This window comes from Triticum dicoccoides, chromosome 1B, assembly GCF_002162155.2.
Source record: "Triticum dicoccoides isolate Atlit2015 ecotype Zavitan chromosome 1B, WEW_v2.0, whole genome shotgun sequence".
Lineage (NCBI taxonomy): Eukaryota > Viridiplantae > Streptophyta > Magnoliopsida > Poales > Poaceae > Triticum > Triticum dicoccoides.
The window spans coordinates 470,981,134-470,993,508 of NC_041381.1; the positions used below are offsets into that span (position 1 = coordinate 470,981,134).

Sequence of the window (12,375 nt, forward strand, 5' to 3'; positions counted from 1 at the left end):
CTCAAAAGAATAAAGTACTGAGCTGACCTAAGAGTTTTACTATTCCACGGGCGAATGCATTTCTGAGGAATTTTCTTTGACATTAAATGATTGTCATGCTTATTCGTAGGGCATGTTCACAAACTCGAGTGCCTTTTGCTTCACATGGTCGATTCTTTCTTCATCGCCCTGAGACTTCTCATATCGCAGGTATTTCTTGAACAAGAACTGCAAATGATGAGCATGGTATGAAAATTAAACTAATATCAATGCAAGGAACACCCTAATAAAGACTTTGCTGAAAATGAGTACACGAAAATTTGTGAATGGCAAATATCAGGTAGGTTAGAGTCCTCAGTCAAACAAATAGTTGATATTTCCAGACAATAATTCAGGATATCCCACAGGGGAAAGTGAATAGAAATCAGTAAGAGATGCATATGCAGGAAAGAGGACAGATTTAGTAAAGAGAGATAGAGTTCACGCTTGAGCTCAATCCAACAAACTGAACCATACACTGAATTACAACCTTGCCATCTTAGCTATACGATTTAAGCTCCATCGAGCGAAAAAATGAGACGAAAATGGGTGAAATACGGATCAAGTGCGCTAAGAAGCAAGATGCATTACAAAAATAGATCTGTTTGAGTTTTGTGCATGTATAGGTTTCCATACTATTTATTCAATTGTACTCCCTCTGTGAAGACATTTTTTAGACTAGTTCAGCCTAAAAAACGTCTTATATTTTGGTTCAAAGGTAGTAGTAAGAGCAGGATACACAAAGAATGAGCCAAACCTTCATCTTTTTTGGAGGAAGACTAAGGGATATCACCCTTTCAAATAATGCCCGTATAATTTCCGTGTCACCAAGTCGAATTTCCTACAAAAGATCATTGCTTCAGTTAAATTGAAAAGGTTTTCGGGAGGATAACAAATACAGGACACAGTTTGCAAATGCAATATTACTTGATCAAGGTAAAGACTCCAAATATCTGTTCTTGTTGGATGATCCCATAGGATCAGCTCAAATCTGGTTCTCCCTTCCTCAGGCACCCCACACTTGAACTCCAGGATAGCGGTCTGTGTGAGAAACCTTATATGCTTGCGCTGTGGCAGACCTAGAAGCGCGCGGTTTACGACAAAGTTGATGTATTCAACGCCCTCACTTTGCTTGAGAGAAAATTGAATGCGGCGGAACCAGATCTACAATTACGTCATGCAAGTCATACATTTGCTCCAAATACAGACAACAAATTGACAAGCTAACCTTGTGTGAAGTCCTGAATCTTCTGGTCATTCTATCAAGAAGTTCATCTGCCAGTTGATGCTGTTGAGTCCTCTCATACATTCCAAGAAGAGCCAGGTGCACCTTCTTAGGATCACAATACTGCATGGCTCTTTGGAATATCTTCTTGACGGCATCCTTGTATATACCGACGACATATCAGTATCAACTAGGACAGCAGGAAGAAGGAAACATAATGTAGTGTCATTTGCAAGTTCCAACTTACCTCTCGTGGACTCCCATATTCATTTTCAAGGTTAAAGTAAGCTACCCATACATTGAGTTTCTCATCCTCTTCTCGAATGTTTATTGTTCTCAAAGCCCTAATGAACACGAGGGACACTTGAATTAAGATGACAGTTCATGGAACATGTTTGAAATAAGCAAAACTTTAGCAAAGAAAGCATATAACTAGATGTCTTTGCATAATAGAAGATTATTATGAATTGAACATTTTCATGGATTTTGTTCTTCAAGAACAGTAACTTCCTATCACCACTGGTTACTCGAAATAGAGTCGCCAAACAATGATACTTGTACGCACTACCTTTCAGCAACTGAACGTGCTTCCTCAGCATCCACGAGGTCAACCAAAAATTCCATATACTTTATCCAGACGAAGCTGCTATTTGGAGAGCTCCTAACCAACTTCTCGAATTCATCTGCAGTCTGCGGTATACCTTTCTGCAACGCCCTTTCCTCCAAGACACTGATTTCTGTTTCCCTGGGAAATAATAAATAAAAACAGGATGTAATTAATCAAGAGTCTACGATGCTACTGTTGAGGTACAACAAGGAGGATGCGATGTGTGAATATACCTTTGTTTTCTCTTTTTCACATTTGATTCGGTTCCATTAGCGATTTCCTGAACTTCCTGAACACCCTCTTGGCCAGAACCTTCGTGTTCGTCCAAGGAGACCTGGAGTGGCGGAACAGAAGCCATGGGTCCCGCGGCTCGGTTGATGTTGTCGATATCACGAGCTGGCGACTCGGCGAGCTGCTCCTAACGCCTTAGAGTGAGAGGGGCAGGTGTCGGGGTGGAGGTGTGGACGGGGGAGCAGGAGGCAGAAGCACACTGTCAGCTCGCCGCCGCCGTCTAGGTCACGAAGAGAAATAGAGGGATCGGTAGGAATCGAGTCCGGACGACTGGGGTTTATCGGGAAGCTAAGAGCATCTCCAGCGGTTCGGCCCCCCAGCGCCTGCCTAAAAAGAGCAGCCTGGAGATGAGCCGGCGCTAGTTCGGTCCCTGGGGTTCGGTTTGATCTCAGTCACACGCCCACGGTCGCCGCGGGTTCATCAAAGATCGTCTTTTCTATTTTTTGCAAATTCGGTGACTTATGCGTGAACTCGGCCATTATTCGTCCAAATTTGTACAAAAACGTAAAACATGCGTGAACTAACTTAAAAACGAACTAAAACGCCTAGCCGGTGCTGCCACCATCGCCACCGCCGCCGTCTACATGCCGAGAAGCCTGTAGAAGCGGGTGTAGTCGCCGCCGCCGCCGTCGTCGTCGTCGCGTGCCTCGCCCGCGGCGTCCCTGCTGCACCCCTCACCCGGGTTACCGACAGCGCATGACGGCCCGGCCTCGACCTCGTCGCCACTGTCGACGACGATAACGCCGCCCTCCTCGGCGCGGCGATGCTCCTCGGCGCGGTTGCGGGCCTGGGTCTCCAGGTAAGCCCGACGCTGGCGGCGCATCTCCTTGCGGACGTAGTCCTCCCTCGCCCATCTGAGGGCGGACTCGTCGTCGAGGGCCACCATGCCGGCGTGCTCCGGCTTCACGGGGGCTGCGTCCGGCTCGGGTTTCGGCTGGACAAGGCGAAGGGAGCGCCTCGTCGGTGCCGTCACAGGCGACGGCTCGTTGATGACGAGGGCGCCACTCCGCGCGCGACGCCCGAGCGGTGTCTCCTCCGGCTCCGGCTTGACGGGGTGGATGGCCGACGAGCCGGAGCCCGATGAGGAGGACGACCCGGCTCCATTCGCTGCGGTATCCAGGAACTACCGCGGCAGCGAGAGAAGGAGGGGCGCGCCGGGTACTCCAGCCGCGGCACATTGCCGGTCTCGATGTGGTCGAGGACGGCGTCAAGTGTGCGGCCGGGGACGCCCCACCACTCGCGCCGCCCTTCGGAGTTGAGGCGGCCGCGGGGGATGATGCCGTTGACGGAGGCGATCTGCTCGTCGCAGCGGGCCTGGAAGTACAACGTCCACAGCGTTTCGCTATCGGGCGCGTACCTCGGCTCGTTCCGCTGCTCCTCCGTCAACGAGGAGCGGATGCGGGCAGTCTCCGCCCGCCGCGCGGCTCCTTCAGGGATGGGCGGCACTGGGACACCGCCGGCGCTCAGCCTCCACGCCACCGGCACGCACATGTCGGGGGGCGCCGGGTACTCGGCCTCGTACAGAAGGCGCGCCTCCGGCTCCTGGAGGTGTCGGCGGTCGAAGTCGTTTACCGTTGCGCCGTCTCCTGGGTATCTCTCGGCCATTTTGCTCATTGGCGGTGGAAGCAGGGGGGAGAGCTCGTCGGCGGGAAGAAGGCTTGCGCGGGAGGGGAGAGCGGGAGGGTGTGGCGCTCACCGGTGGGAAGGGCGCCTTTTATAGCCAAAGCGGGGGTGATGGTGGGCGGCATGCGGCCGGACGCGTGGTGCATGCGAGCGGACGCGCGTCGGCGGCGTCTTCACTGCGCCACCCGTGAGGCATCAATGGAGGCTGACCGGCGCGGCAGCCTTCACATTGATATCCGCGGGAACCGAGGCGATGTGGTCGACGAAGCGGCCGTCTCGCTGACTCGGCAGGCCCGCGGCTGCTTCATGCCAGAACGCTCACCCCGGGGCCCCCGAGCGCCACCCGGCGCGTCGGTTTCGCCCTGGGTCCGCCGACGCTGATTTCGGCCCAAGCCAACGAAAAACGGGCTCCTGGGGGCGCGGCTGGGCCGTTTTTTCGGCGTCGGCGAAAAAATATCGCCTGGGGAGGCCCTTCTGGGGGTGTGGCTGGAGATGCTCTAAGATTGTTACGCTTAGCGGTAACGTGTCGGAAATATACCTGTCCATTGGCTACCCGACCCGACCCGACCCGGCCTGAAAAAGCCTGAACCAGCCCGGCCTGGTCTTGCCAGCGGGACAGGCCTGGGCCTAGGTTTTGAGCCGGAAGGCCGGACCTGCCATGTTTGTCATTTAATTAAGAGGCCTGGCCTGAGGCCCGACGGGCGTTTACAGTGATGGGCCAGCTTGGGCTTGATTTTTAGGCCCGACGCCCGGGCCGGGCCTGGGCCTGAGTTTTTTTTTGCTTTGGGCTTGGTTAGGCCGGGCCCGAGGGATGGCGAGGTATAATCGGAAATAAAATATAATAGGGAAATGTTATTCAGTGAACATAAGACTTCTAGCAAATTCCAGCGAACGCATTGACTGTTGCTCATAAAGGCTTGAGGAGGAGATGGGTTGGACGAAAAAAATGAGCCAAGCAGGCTTCCTAGTGTTTCCGGCGCTCGATCAGGGTCTCTGCCCCTTCACTGATTCCCCTCTGCTCCCTCTCCGGCTCTCCTGATCTAAACTCGCCGCCAGCCGCCTCCTGCCTGCCCCCTTAGTCCATGCCTCTCCAACCACTCGTCGTCACCGCCTCCCACTTGTCTTTGTGCCCCGCCCTATCACGCTCTTCTCTACGTGCTGCTTCCGCGCCCGCGCGTTCCACTGCACCCAGCCGCTCCGTCCTGTCTGCGGCGATCAACGGTGTGCATGCATAACCTAGTGAGGCGTGCACCCCGCCCTGCACTGCATCAGCAGCCAGCCTGTGGCCACCAGCTATGTACCGGCCAGCCCTCCCACCGTCCCACGATTAAGCACACCACACATGTACGGGTATCTATCAACATTCCCCAATTCCCTCCCAGTAAAAAAACATTTTCCAATTTTTCCAGTTTCTGATTCAAACCCTATATATTGATTCATTCATTTTCTGTTGTTCAGTTATGATTTATACTAATGCAGAGATTGGTATCAGGTTGCGACAAGTAGCGCACTGCATGCGCACCACTTTTCTCAATCTGGAAGTTTTCTCTTTTTCCATACATTCATTTATTTAATACATTTTATCTCTTCAACCATGCGTCCAAATCTCGAGTCGTTTTCACCATTGGATTCCTCGCGTCAAGATCTTCAAAATTAGATACCATGTTGATAGGTTTTGACGAAACTTTTTTTCACGAAAAAATCCAAGAAAAAACCGAGCCGGGAGCACGTGTTTTTTCCTTTTCGAAAGAGGCACGACCGTGCCTCTCACAAAAGCACAACCGTGTCTTGCAAGTAAACAAAACCGTGTATCTCGCAGGAGAAAAAAATAAAAAATGTTGTGCCTCTCGCGGAAGCAAAACTGTGCCTCTCATGAAAGGAAAGAAATAGAAAACATTTTCTTTCGTTTCCGAGAGGCACGACCATGCCTCTCGCGGAAGCAAAACTGTGCCTCTTGCGGAAGGAAAAAAAAACATAAAACACGTTTTTTCTGTTTTCAAGAGGCATGGCGGTGACTCTCGCAACAATAAATCTGTGCCTCTAGCGAAAGCAAAACCGTGCCTCTGGCGAAAGTAAAAAAGAGAAATCGCATTTTTTTCGTTTCCAAGAGGCATAGTCATGCCTCTCGCGAAAGCAAAAACTGTGCCTCCCGTGAAATAAAAAAACACGTTTTCCACGAGAATTATTTTTTTGATTTCTTTTGTCCAAAAGATAAGAAGACCGGTGAAAAACCAGCAAGTCGAAAAAAACTCGGAAAAAGAAGAAAATGCGTGCAAAAAAATAAAAAATTTAAAGTGTGGAGGGAACGCCCAGAGCGCGACACGTGGCGGCGGCTGAGAGTGGGCCAAGTGGCGCTCGCAGCCCAACCCCGAGCAATCGTTGGGAGCGCTCCCAAGGAGCGCTTGTCAATTTGTTAGTATCCCGAGACGGGGCTTTGCTTCACAAGGCGGACCTATAGGGTGGGTTGCGGCCCATAGAGGCTTGAGGAGGAGATGGGTTGGACGAAAAAATGGGCAGAGTAGGCTGCCTAGTGTACCCGGCGCCCAGTCACGGTCTCTGCCCCTTCGTAGATTCCCTATGCTCCCTCTCCGGCTCTCCCGATCTGAAGTTGCCGCCAGCCACCTCCTGCCTGCCCCCTTGGTCCGTGCCGCCATCCACTCGCTGTTGCCGCCTCCCACTTGTCTCCGTGCCCTGCCCCGCCACGCTCTTCCCCATGCGCTGCCTCCGCGCCCGCGCGCTCCACCGCTCCCAGCCGCCCGGTCCTGTCCGCGGCGGTTGGCGATGTGCAGGCGTGACCGAGTGAGGCATTCACCCCGACCTGCACTACATCAACAACCAGCCTGCGGGCACTAGCTACCGGCCAACCCTCCCACCGTCCCACGACTAAGCACACCACATAGGTACGGGTATCTATCAACATTCCCCAATTTTCCTCCCCACAAAAAAAAACTTTCCCCAAATTTCCCATTTTCTCATTCAAACCCTATATATTGATTCATTCATTTTCTGCTATTCAGTTATGACTCATACTAATGCATGTATCAGGTTGCGACAAGTGGCGCACTGTATGCGCGCCATTGGATTTTTCGTGTCGAGATCTTCAAAACTAGATTTCATGTTGATAGGCTGTGATGAACTTTTTTTTCACGAAAGAAACCGGACGAAAAAACCTAGTCGGGAGCATGTTTTTTCCCTTTCTGAAAGAGGCACGGTCGTGCCTCTCGTGAAAGCACAACCGTGCCTCTCAAGTAAGCAAAACCGTGCCTCTCATGGAAGCAAAACCGTGCCTCTGGTCGAAGGAGAAAAATAGAAAACACATTTTTTTCGTTTCCAAGAGGCACTGCGGAAGAAACGCGTTTTTTTTGGTTTTCGAGAGGCACAACCGTGCCTCTCGCAGAAAGAAAACTGTGCCTCTTGCGGAAAGAAAACCGTGCCTCTCGTAGAAGGAAAAAATAGAAAACATGTTTATTCCCATTTCCGAGAGGCATGGTCATGCCTCAAAACCATGCCTCTCGCGAAAAGAAACCGCATTTTTTCACGCAAGAAAATGTTATTTTTTTGCAAAAGATAAGGAAGACCGGTGAAATGCCAGGAAAAAACCATTTAAAAAGCCGAAAATGCATGCGAAAAAATAGAAAACAAAATCCAGAGGGAACGCCCAGAGTGCGACAAGTGACGACGGCTGAAAGTGGACCAAGTGGCACTCTCAGCCCAACCCCGAGCGATCGTTGGGAGCACTCCCATGGAGCACTCGTCAAATATTTAATCTCCTAAGACGAGGCTTTGCTTCACAGGGCGGACCTACAGGGTGGGTTGCGGCCCATAGAGGCTTGAGGAGGAGATGGGTGATGGTAGCTTGAACTACATTGGTATTTTCCCAAAGAGAAAGGGATGATGCAGCACAGCAGCGGTAGGTATTTCCCTCAGTGATGAAACCAAGGTTATCGAACCAGTAGGAGAACCAAGCAACACCACGTAAACAACACCTGCACACAAATAACAAATACTCGCAACTCGACATAAGAGAGGGGTTGTCAATTCCTCACGGGTAAAAGGATAGATAATTTTGTAGTAGTTTGGATAAATAGATCTCGTGGGAACGCGAGATAAAATAAATAACAAAAAATTGCAGCAAGGTATTTTTGGGTTTTTGAAAATATAGATCTGAAAATAAAAGTAAAGAAAAATAGATCGCAAAGGCAAATATGTTGAGAAGAGACCCGGGGGTCGTAGGTTTCACTAGTGGCTTCTCTCGAGAAAAATAACAAACGGTGGGTGAACAAATTACTGTTGAGCAATTGATAAAACTTCAAATAATCATGACGATATGCGGGCAATGATCATTATATAGGCATCATGTACAAGATTAGTAGACCGACTCATGTCTGCATCTACTACTATTACTCCACACATCGATCGCTATCCAGCATGCATCTAGTGTATTAAGTTCATGGAGAAACGGAGTAATGAAATAAGAACGATGACATGATATAGACAAGATCTATCTATGTAGAGATAGACCCCATCGTTTTATCCTTAGTAGCAATGATACATACATGTCGGTTCCCTTTCTATCACTGGGATCAAGCACCGTAAGATCGAACCCACTACAAAGCACCTCTTCCCATTGCAAGATAAATAGATCAAGTTGGCCAAACAAAACCCAAATATCGGAGAAGAAATACGAGGTTATAAGCAATGACGCATATAAGAGATCAAAGAAGCTCAAATAACTTTCATGAATATAAAAATATAGATCTGATCATAAACTCAAAGTTCATCGGATCCCAACAAACACACTGCAAAAAGAGTTACATCATATGGATCTCCAAGAGACCATTGTATTGGGAATCAAATGAGAGAGAGGAAGCCATCTAGCTACTAACTACGGATCCTAAGGTCTACAAGGAACTACTCACGCATCATCGGAGAGGCGCCAATGGACATGATGAACCCCTCTGTGATGGTGTCTAGATTGGATCTGGTGGTTCTGGACTCTGCGGTGGCTGGAACAAAATTTTGTCGACTCCCCTAGGGTTTCCAGAATATTGGGGTATTTATAGAGCAAAGAAGCGGTCTGGGGGGCACCCGAGGTTGGCACAACCCACCAGGCGCTGCCTTGGCCCATTTGGTGTCTTCTGGTCCATAAAAATTCTCCATGAAGTTTTGTTGCATTTGGACTCCGTCTATTATTGATTTCCTGCGATGTAAAAAACATGCAAAAACAACAACTGGCACTATGTCAATAGGTTAGTACCAAAAAATGATATAAATGGACTATAAAATGATTATAAAACATCCAAGATTGATAATATAACATCATGAAACAATAAAAAAATTATAAATACGTTGGAGACGTATCAATGGGTTGGACGAAAAATATGAGCCCAGCAGGCTGCCTAGTGTTCCCGGCGCTAGGTCACTGTCTCTGCCCCTTCGTTGATTCCCCCCTATGCTCCCTTTCCGGCTCTCCCGATCTGAACTTGCCGTCAGCCGCCTCCTGCATGCCCCCTTGGTCCGCGCCGCCCTCCACTCACCGCCGCCGCCTCCCACTTGTCTCCGTGCCCCGCCTAGCTGCGCTCTTCCCCACGCGCTGCTTCCGCGCCCGCGTGCTCCACTGCTCCCAGCCGTCCGGTCCTGTCCGCGGTGGTCGGTGGTGTGCATGTGTGACCGAGTGAAGCATGCACCCCGACCTGCACTACATCAACAACCAGCCTGCGGGCACCAGCTACAGACCAGCCCTCCCACAGTCCCACGACTAAGCACACCACACAGGTACGGGTATCTATCAATGTTCCCCAATTTTCCTCCCCACAAAAAAACATTCCCCAAATTTCCCAGTTTCTCATCCAAACCCTTTATATTGATCCATTCATTTTCTGCTATTCATTTACGATTCATAGTAATGCAGAGACTGGTATCAGGTTGCGACAAGCGGCGCACTGTATGTGCGCCACTTGTCGCAATCTGGAAGTTTTCTCTTTTTTGTACAACCATTTATTCAAAACGGTTTATCTCTTAAATCGTGCGTCCAAATCTCGAGCTGATTTCACCATTGGATTCTTCGTGTCGAGATCTTCAAAACTATATTTCATGTTGATAGGTTGTGACGAACTTTTTATTCACGAAAGAAATCATACGAAAAAACCTAGCCGGGACCATGCTTTTCCTTTTCGAAGAGGCACGACCGTTCCTCTCGCGAAAGCTCAACCGTGGCTCTCAAGTAAGCAAAACCGTGCCTCTCACGGAAGGAAAAAAGCAAAAAAACACATTTTTCCCATTCCCGAGAAGCGCGGCCATGCCTCTCATGGAAGCAAAACCATGCCTCTTGTTGAAGGAGAAAAAACAGAAAACACATTTTTTTTGGTTTTCGAGAGGCATGGTCGTGCCTCTTGCGGAAGCAAAACCATGCGTCTCACGGAAGAAAAAAAAAGAAAACATATTTTTTCCGTCTTCGAGAGGCACGGTTGTGCCTCTCACGGAAGCAAAACCGTGCCTCTCGTGGAAAGAAAACCGTCCCTCTGACGGAAGGAAAAAACATAGAAAACGCATTTATTCCCATTTCCGAGAGGCATGGTGATGCCTCTCGTGAAAGCAAAACCGCGCCTCTCGTGAAAAAAACGCATTTTTCCATGCAAGAAAATGTTATTTGATTTTTTGTCCAAAAGATAACGAAGACCTGTGAAATACCAGAAAGCCGGAAAAAACCGTTTAAAAGGCCAAAAACACGTGCAAAAAATAGAAAACAAAATCCGTAGGGAACGCCCACAGCACGACAAGTGACGGTGGCTAAGAGTGGGCCAAGTGGCACTCTCAGCCCAACCCCGAGCGATCGTTGGGAGCACTCCCATGGAGCGTTCGTCAACTATTTAGTCTCCGGAGATGGGGCTTTGCTTCACAGGGCGGACCTACAGGGTGGGTTGCGGCCCATAGAGGCTTGAGGAGGAGATGGGTTGGACGAAAAAATGAGCCCAACAGGCTGCCTAGTGTTCCCGGCGCCCATTCACAACCTCTGCCCCTTCGCTGATCCCGCTCTGCTCCCTCTCCGGCTGCCCCAATCTGAACTCGCCACCAGCCGCCTCCCGCCTACCCTTTGGTCTGTGCCTCGCCAGCCACTTGTTGTCGTTGCCTCCCACTTGTCTTTGTGCCCCGCCCCGCCGCGCTCTTCCCCACACGCTGCTTCCGTGCCCCACCCGCGTGCTCCACTGCACCCATCCGCCCAGTCATGTCCGCGGCGTTCGGAAGTGTGCAGGCATGACTGAGTGAGGCATGCATCCCTCCCGTACTACATCAGCAGCCAGCCTGCGGCCACCAGCTACCGGCCAGCCCTCCCACCGTCCCACGACTAAGCACACCACACAGGTACGGATATCTATCAACATTCCCCCAATTTTTCCTCCCCGCAAAAAACATTCCTCAATTTTCCCAGTTTCTAATTCAAACCCTATATGTTGATCCATTCATTTTCTACTGTTCAGTTACTATGTTTAGAATAATAGGAGGGCCAACGTCCCCCAGTTCTATTATTTAATAATGAAACCAGAGTTTCAGGTGTCAAACATCATGCAAATCAAGTTCATGAAAGAAAGGAAAATGACCAAAGAACCTAGCTATTACAGAGCAACCGACTCAGTCTGCTCAAGCTGGGATCTCCGGGACGGCGAGATTGTCTTGCTTGGTCTCCTCTGTCTGCTGTGAGATCTTCATCTTCCATATTCCAACGGGAGCAACACCAGGGCGTCTGATATTTTTTGTCAGATGGGCAGGGGAGCGCGGAAGGTCCAGCGCGTCACAGGACTCAGCAGCGTGTGCTTGCAAATGAAACTGCCCAGACCCCTGGGTGGAGACGACGGCGTGGTTCCATTTGATGGAGTTGACATCCTTCCCAAGGTTAGCTTGCTAAGAAGTACTTGGCTAAAAACACCCTCAGTGTTTTTGTCAAGTTCGACTTCCCCGCTGTGAGCTGGAAGCAGTGTTTAGAATCAAGGAAACTCTTGTCATGAATTCCTCCATCTTTAGTCGAGATGTGTCCTTGAGAAGAATCAGCCATCTCCTCAAGAGCCCCAATATCACGTTCCAGATCTGTTTCAAATCAATCCACATTACATTCTTAAAGATACAGGAATTTCTATGTTTCCAGATAGCTTATAATGCACATGCACAAACAGAATTTAGAGCAGTGTGCTTCTTATTGGCTATCCAAAATTTTGCAATGGAAAGGTAATCAGATCCCAGGGTACAAGAGAAGAAATCTGAGATAGAATTCCATATTTGCTTTGCCACAACACAGTCAAAAAATAAGTGTTGTATAGACTCTCTCTTAGAACAATAAACACATTCATGAGATTTTTTCAATGCCTCTTTTGGGGAGGTTATCTCTGGTCACCAACTTTTTGTGAGAGAGAAGCCACAGAAAAACTTGGACTCTAGGGGGGATTTTGATAGACCAAACTGATGGAATGTAAATTGGTTGTACACCTCTAAAGTTAAATATACTATACAAAGACCCAGTTGCGTACTCCCCTTTGGATTCATGTTGCCAAATCAGGGAGTCATCACTACTTGTGTAATGTGTGCTAGTAATAATTTGCTCAAGGCAGTACCAGCTCTC

The 12,375-nt window shown here is 49.4% G+C and overlaps 1 protein-coding gene across 1 annotated transcript; it reads right to left on the reverse strand.

Annotated features, from left to right (window-relative positions):
* Position 1: 1 nt before the first annotated feature.
* LOC119307050 (rRNA biogenesis protein RRP5-like) lies at positions 2–2,303 on the reverse strand. The gene is made up of 7 exons (XM_037583138.1): positions 2,084–2,303; positions 1,812–1,988; positions 1,491–1,587; positions 1,247–1,402; positions 946–1,182; positions 776–859; positions 2–207 (listed from the first exon to the last, which is right to left on the reverse strand). The coding sequence occupies exons 1-7, from the start codon at positions 2,206–2,208 to the stop codon at positions 100–102; spliced, it is 984 nt and encodes a 327-aa protein (XP_037439035.1). The 5' UTR covers positions 2,209–2,303; the 3' UTR covers positions 2–99.
* Between the last annotated feature and the right edge of the window lie 10,072 nt (positions 2,304–12,375).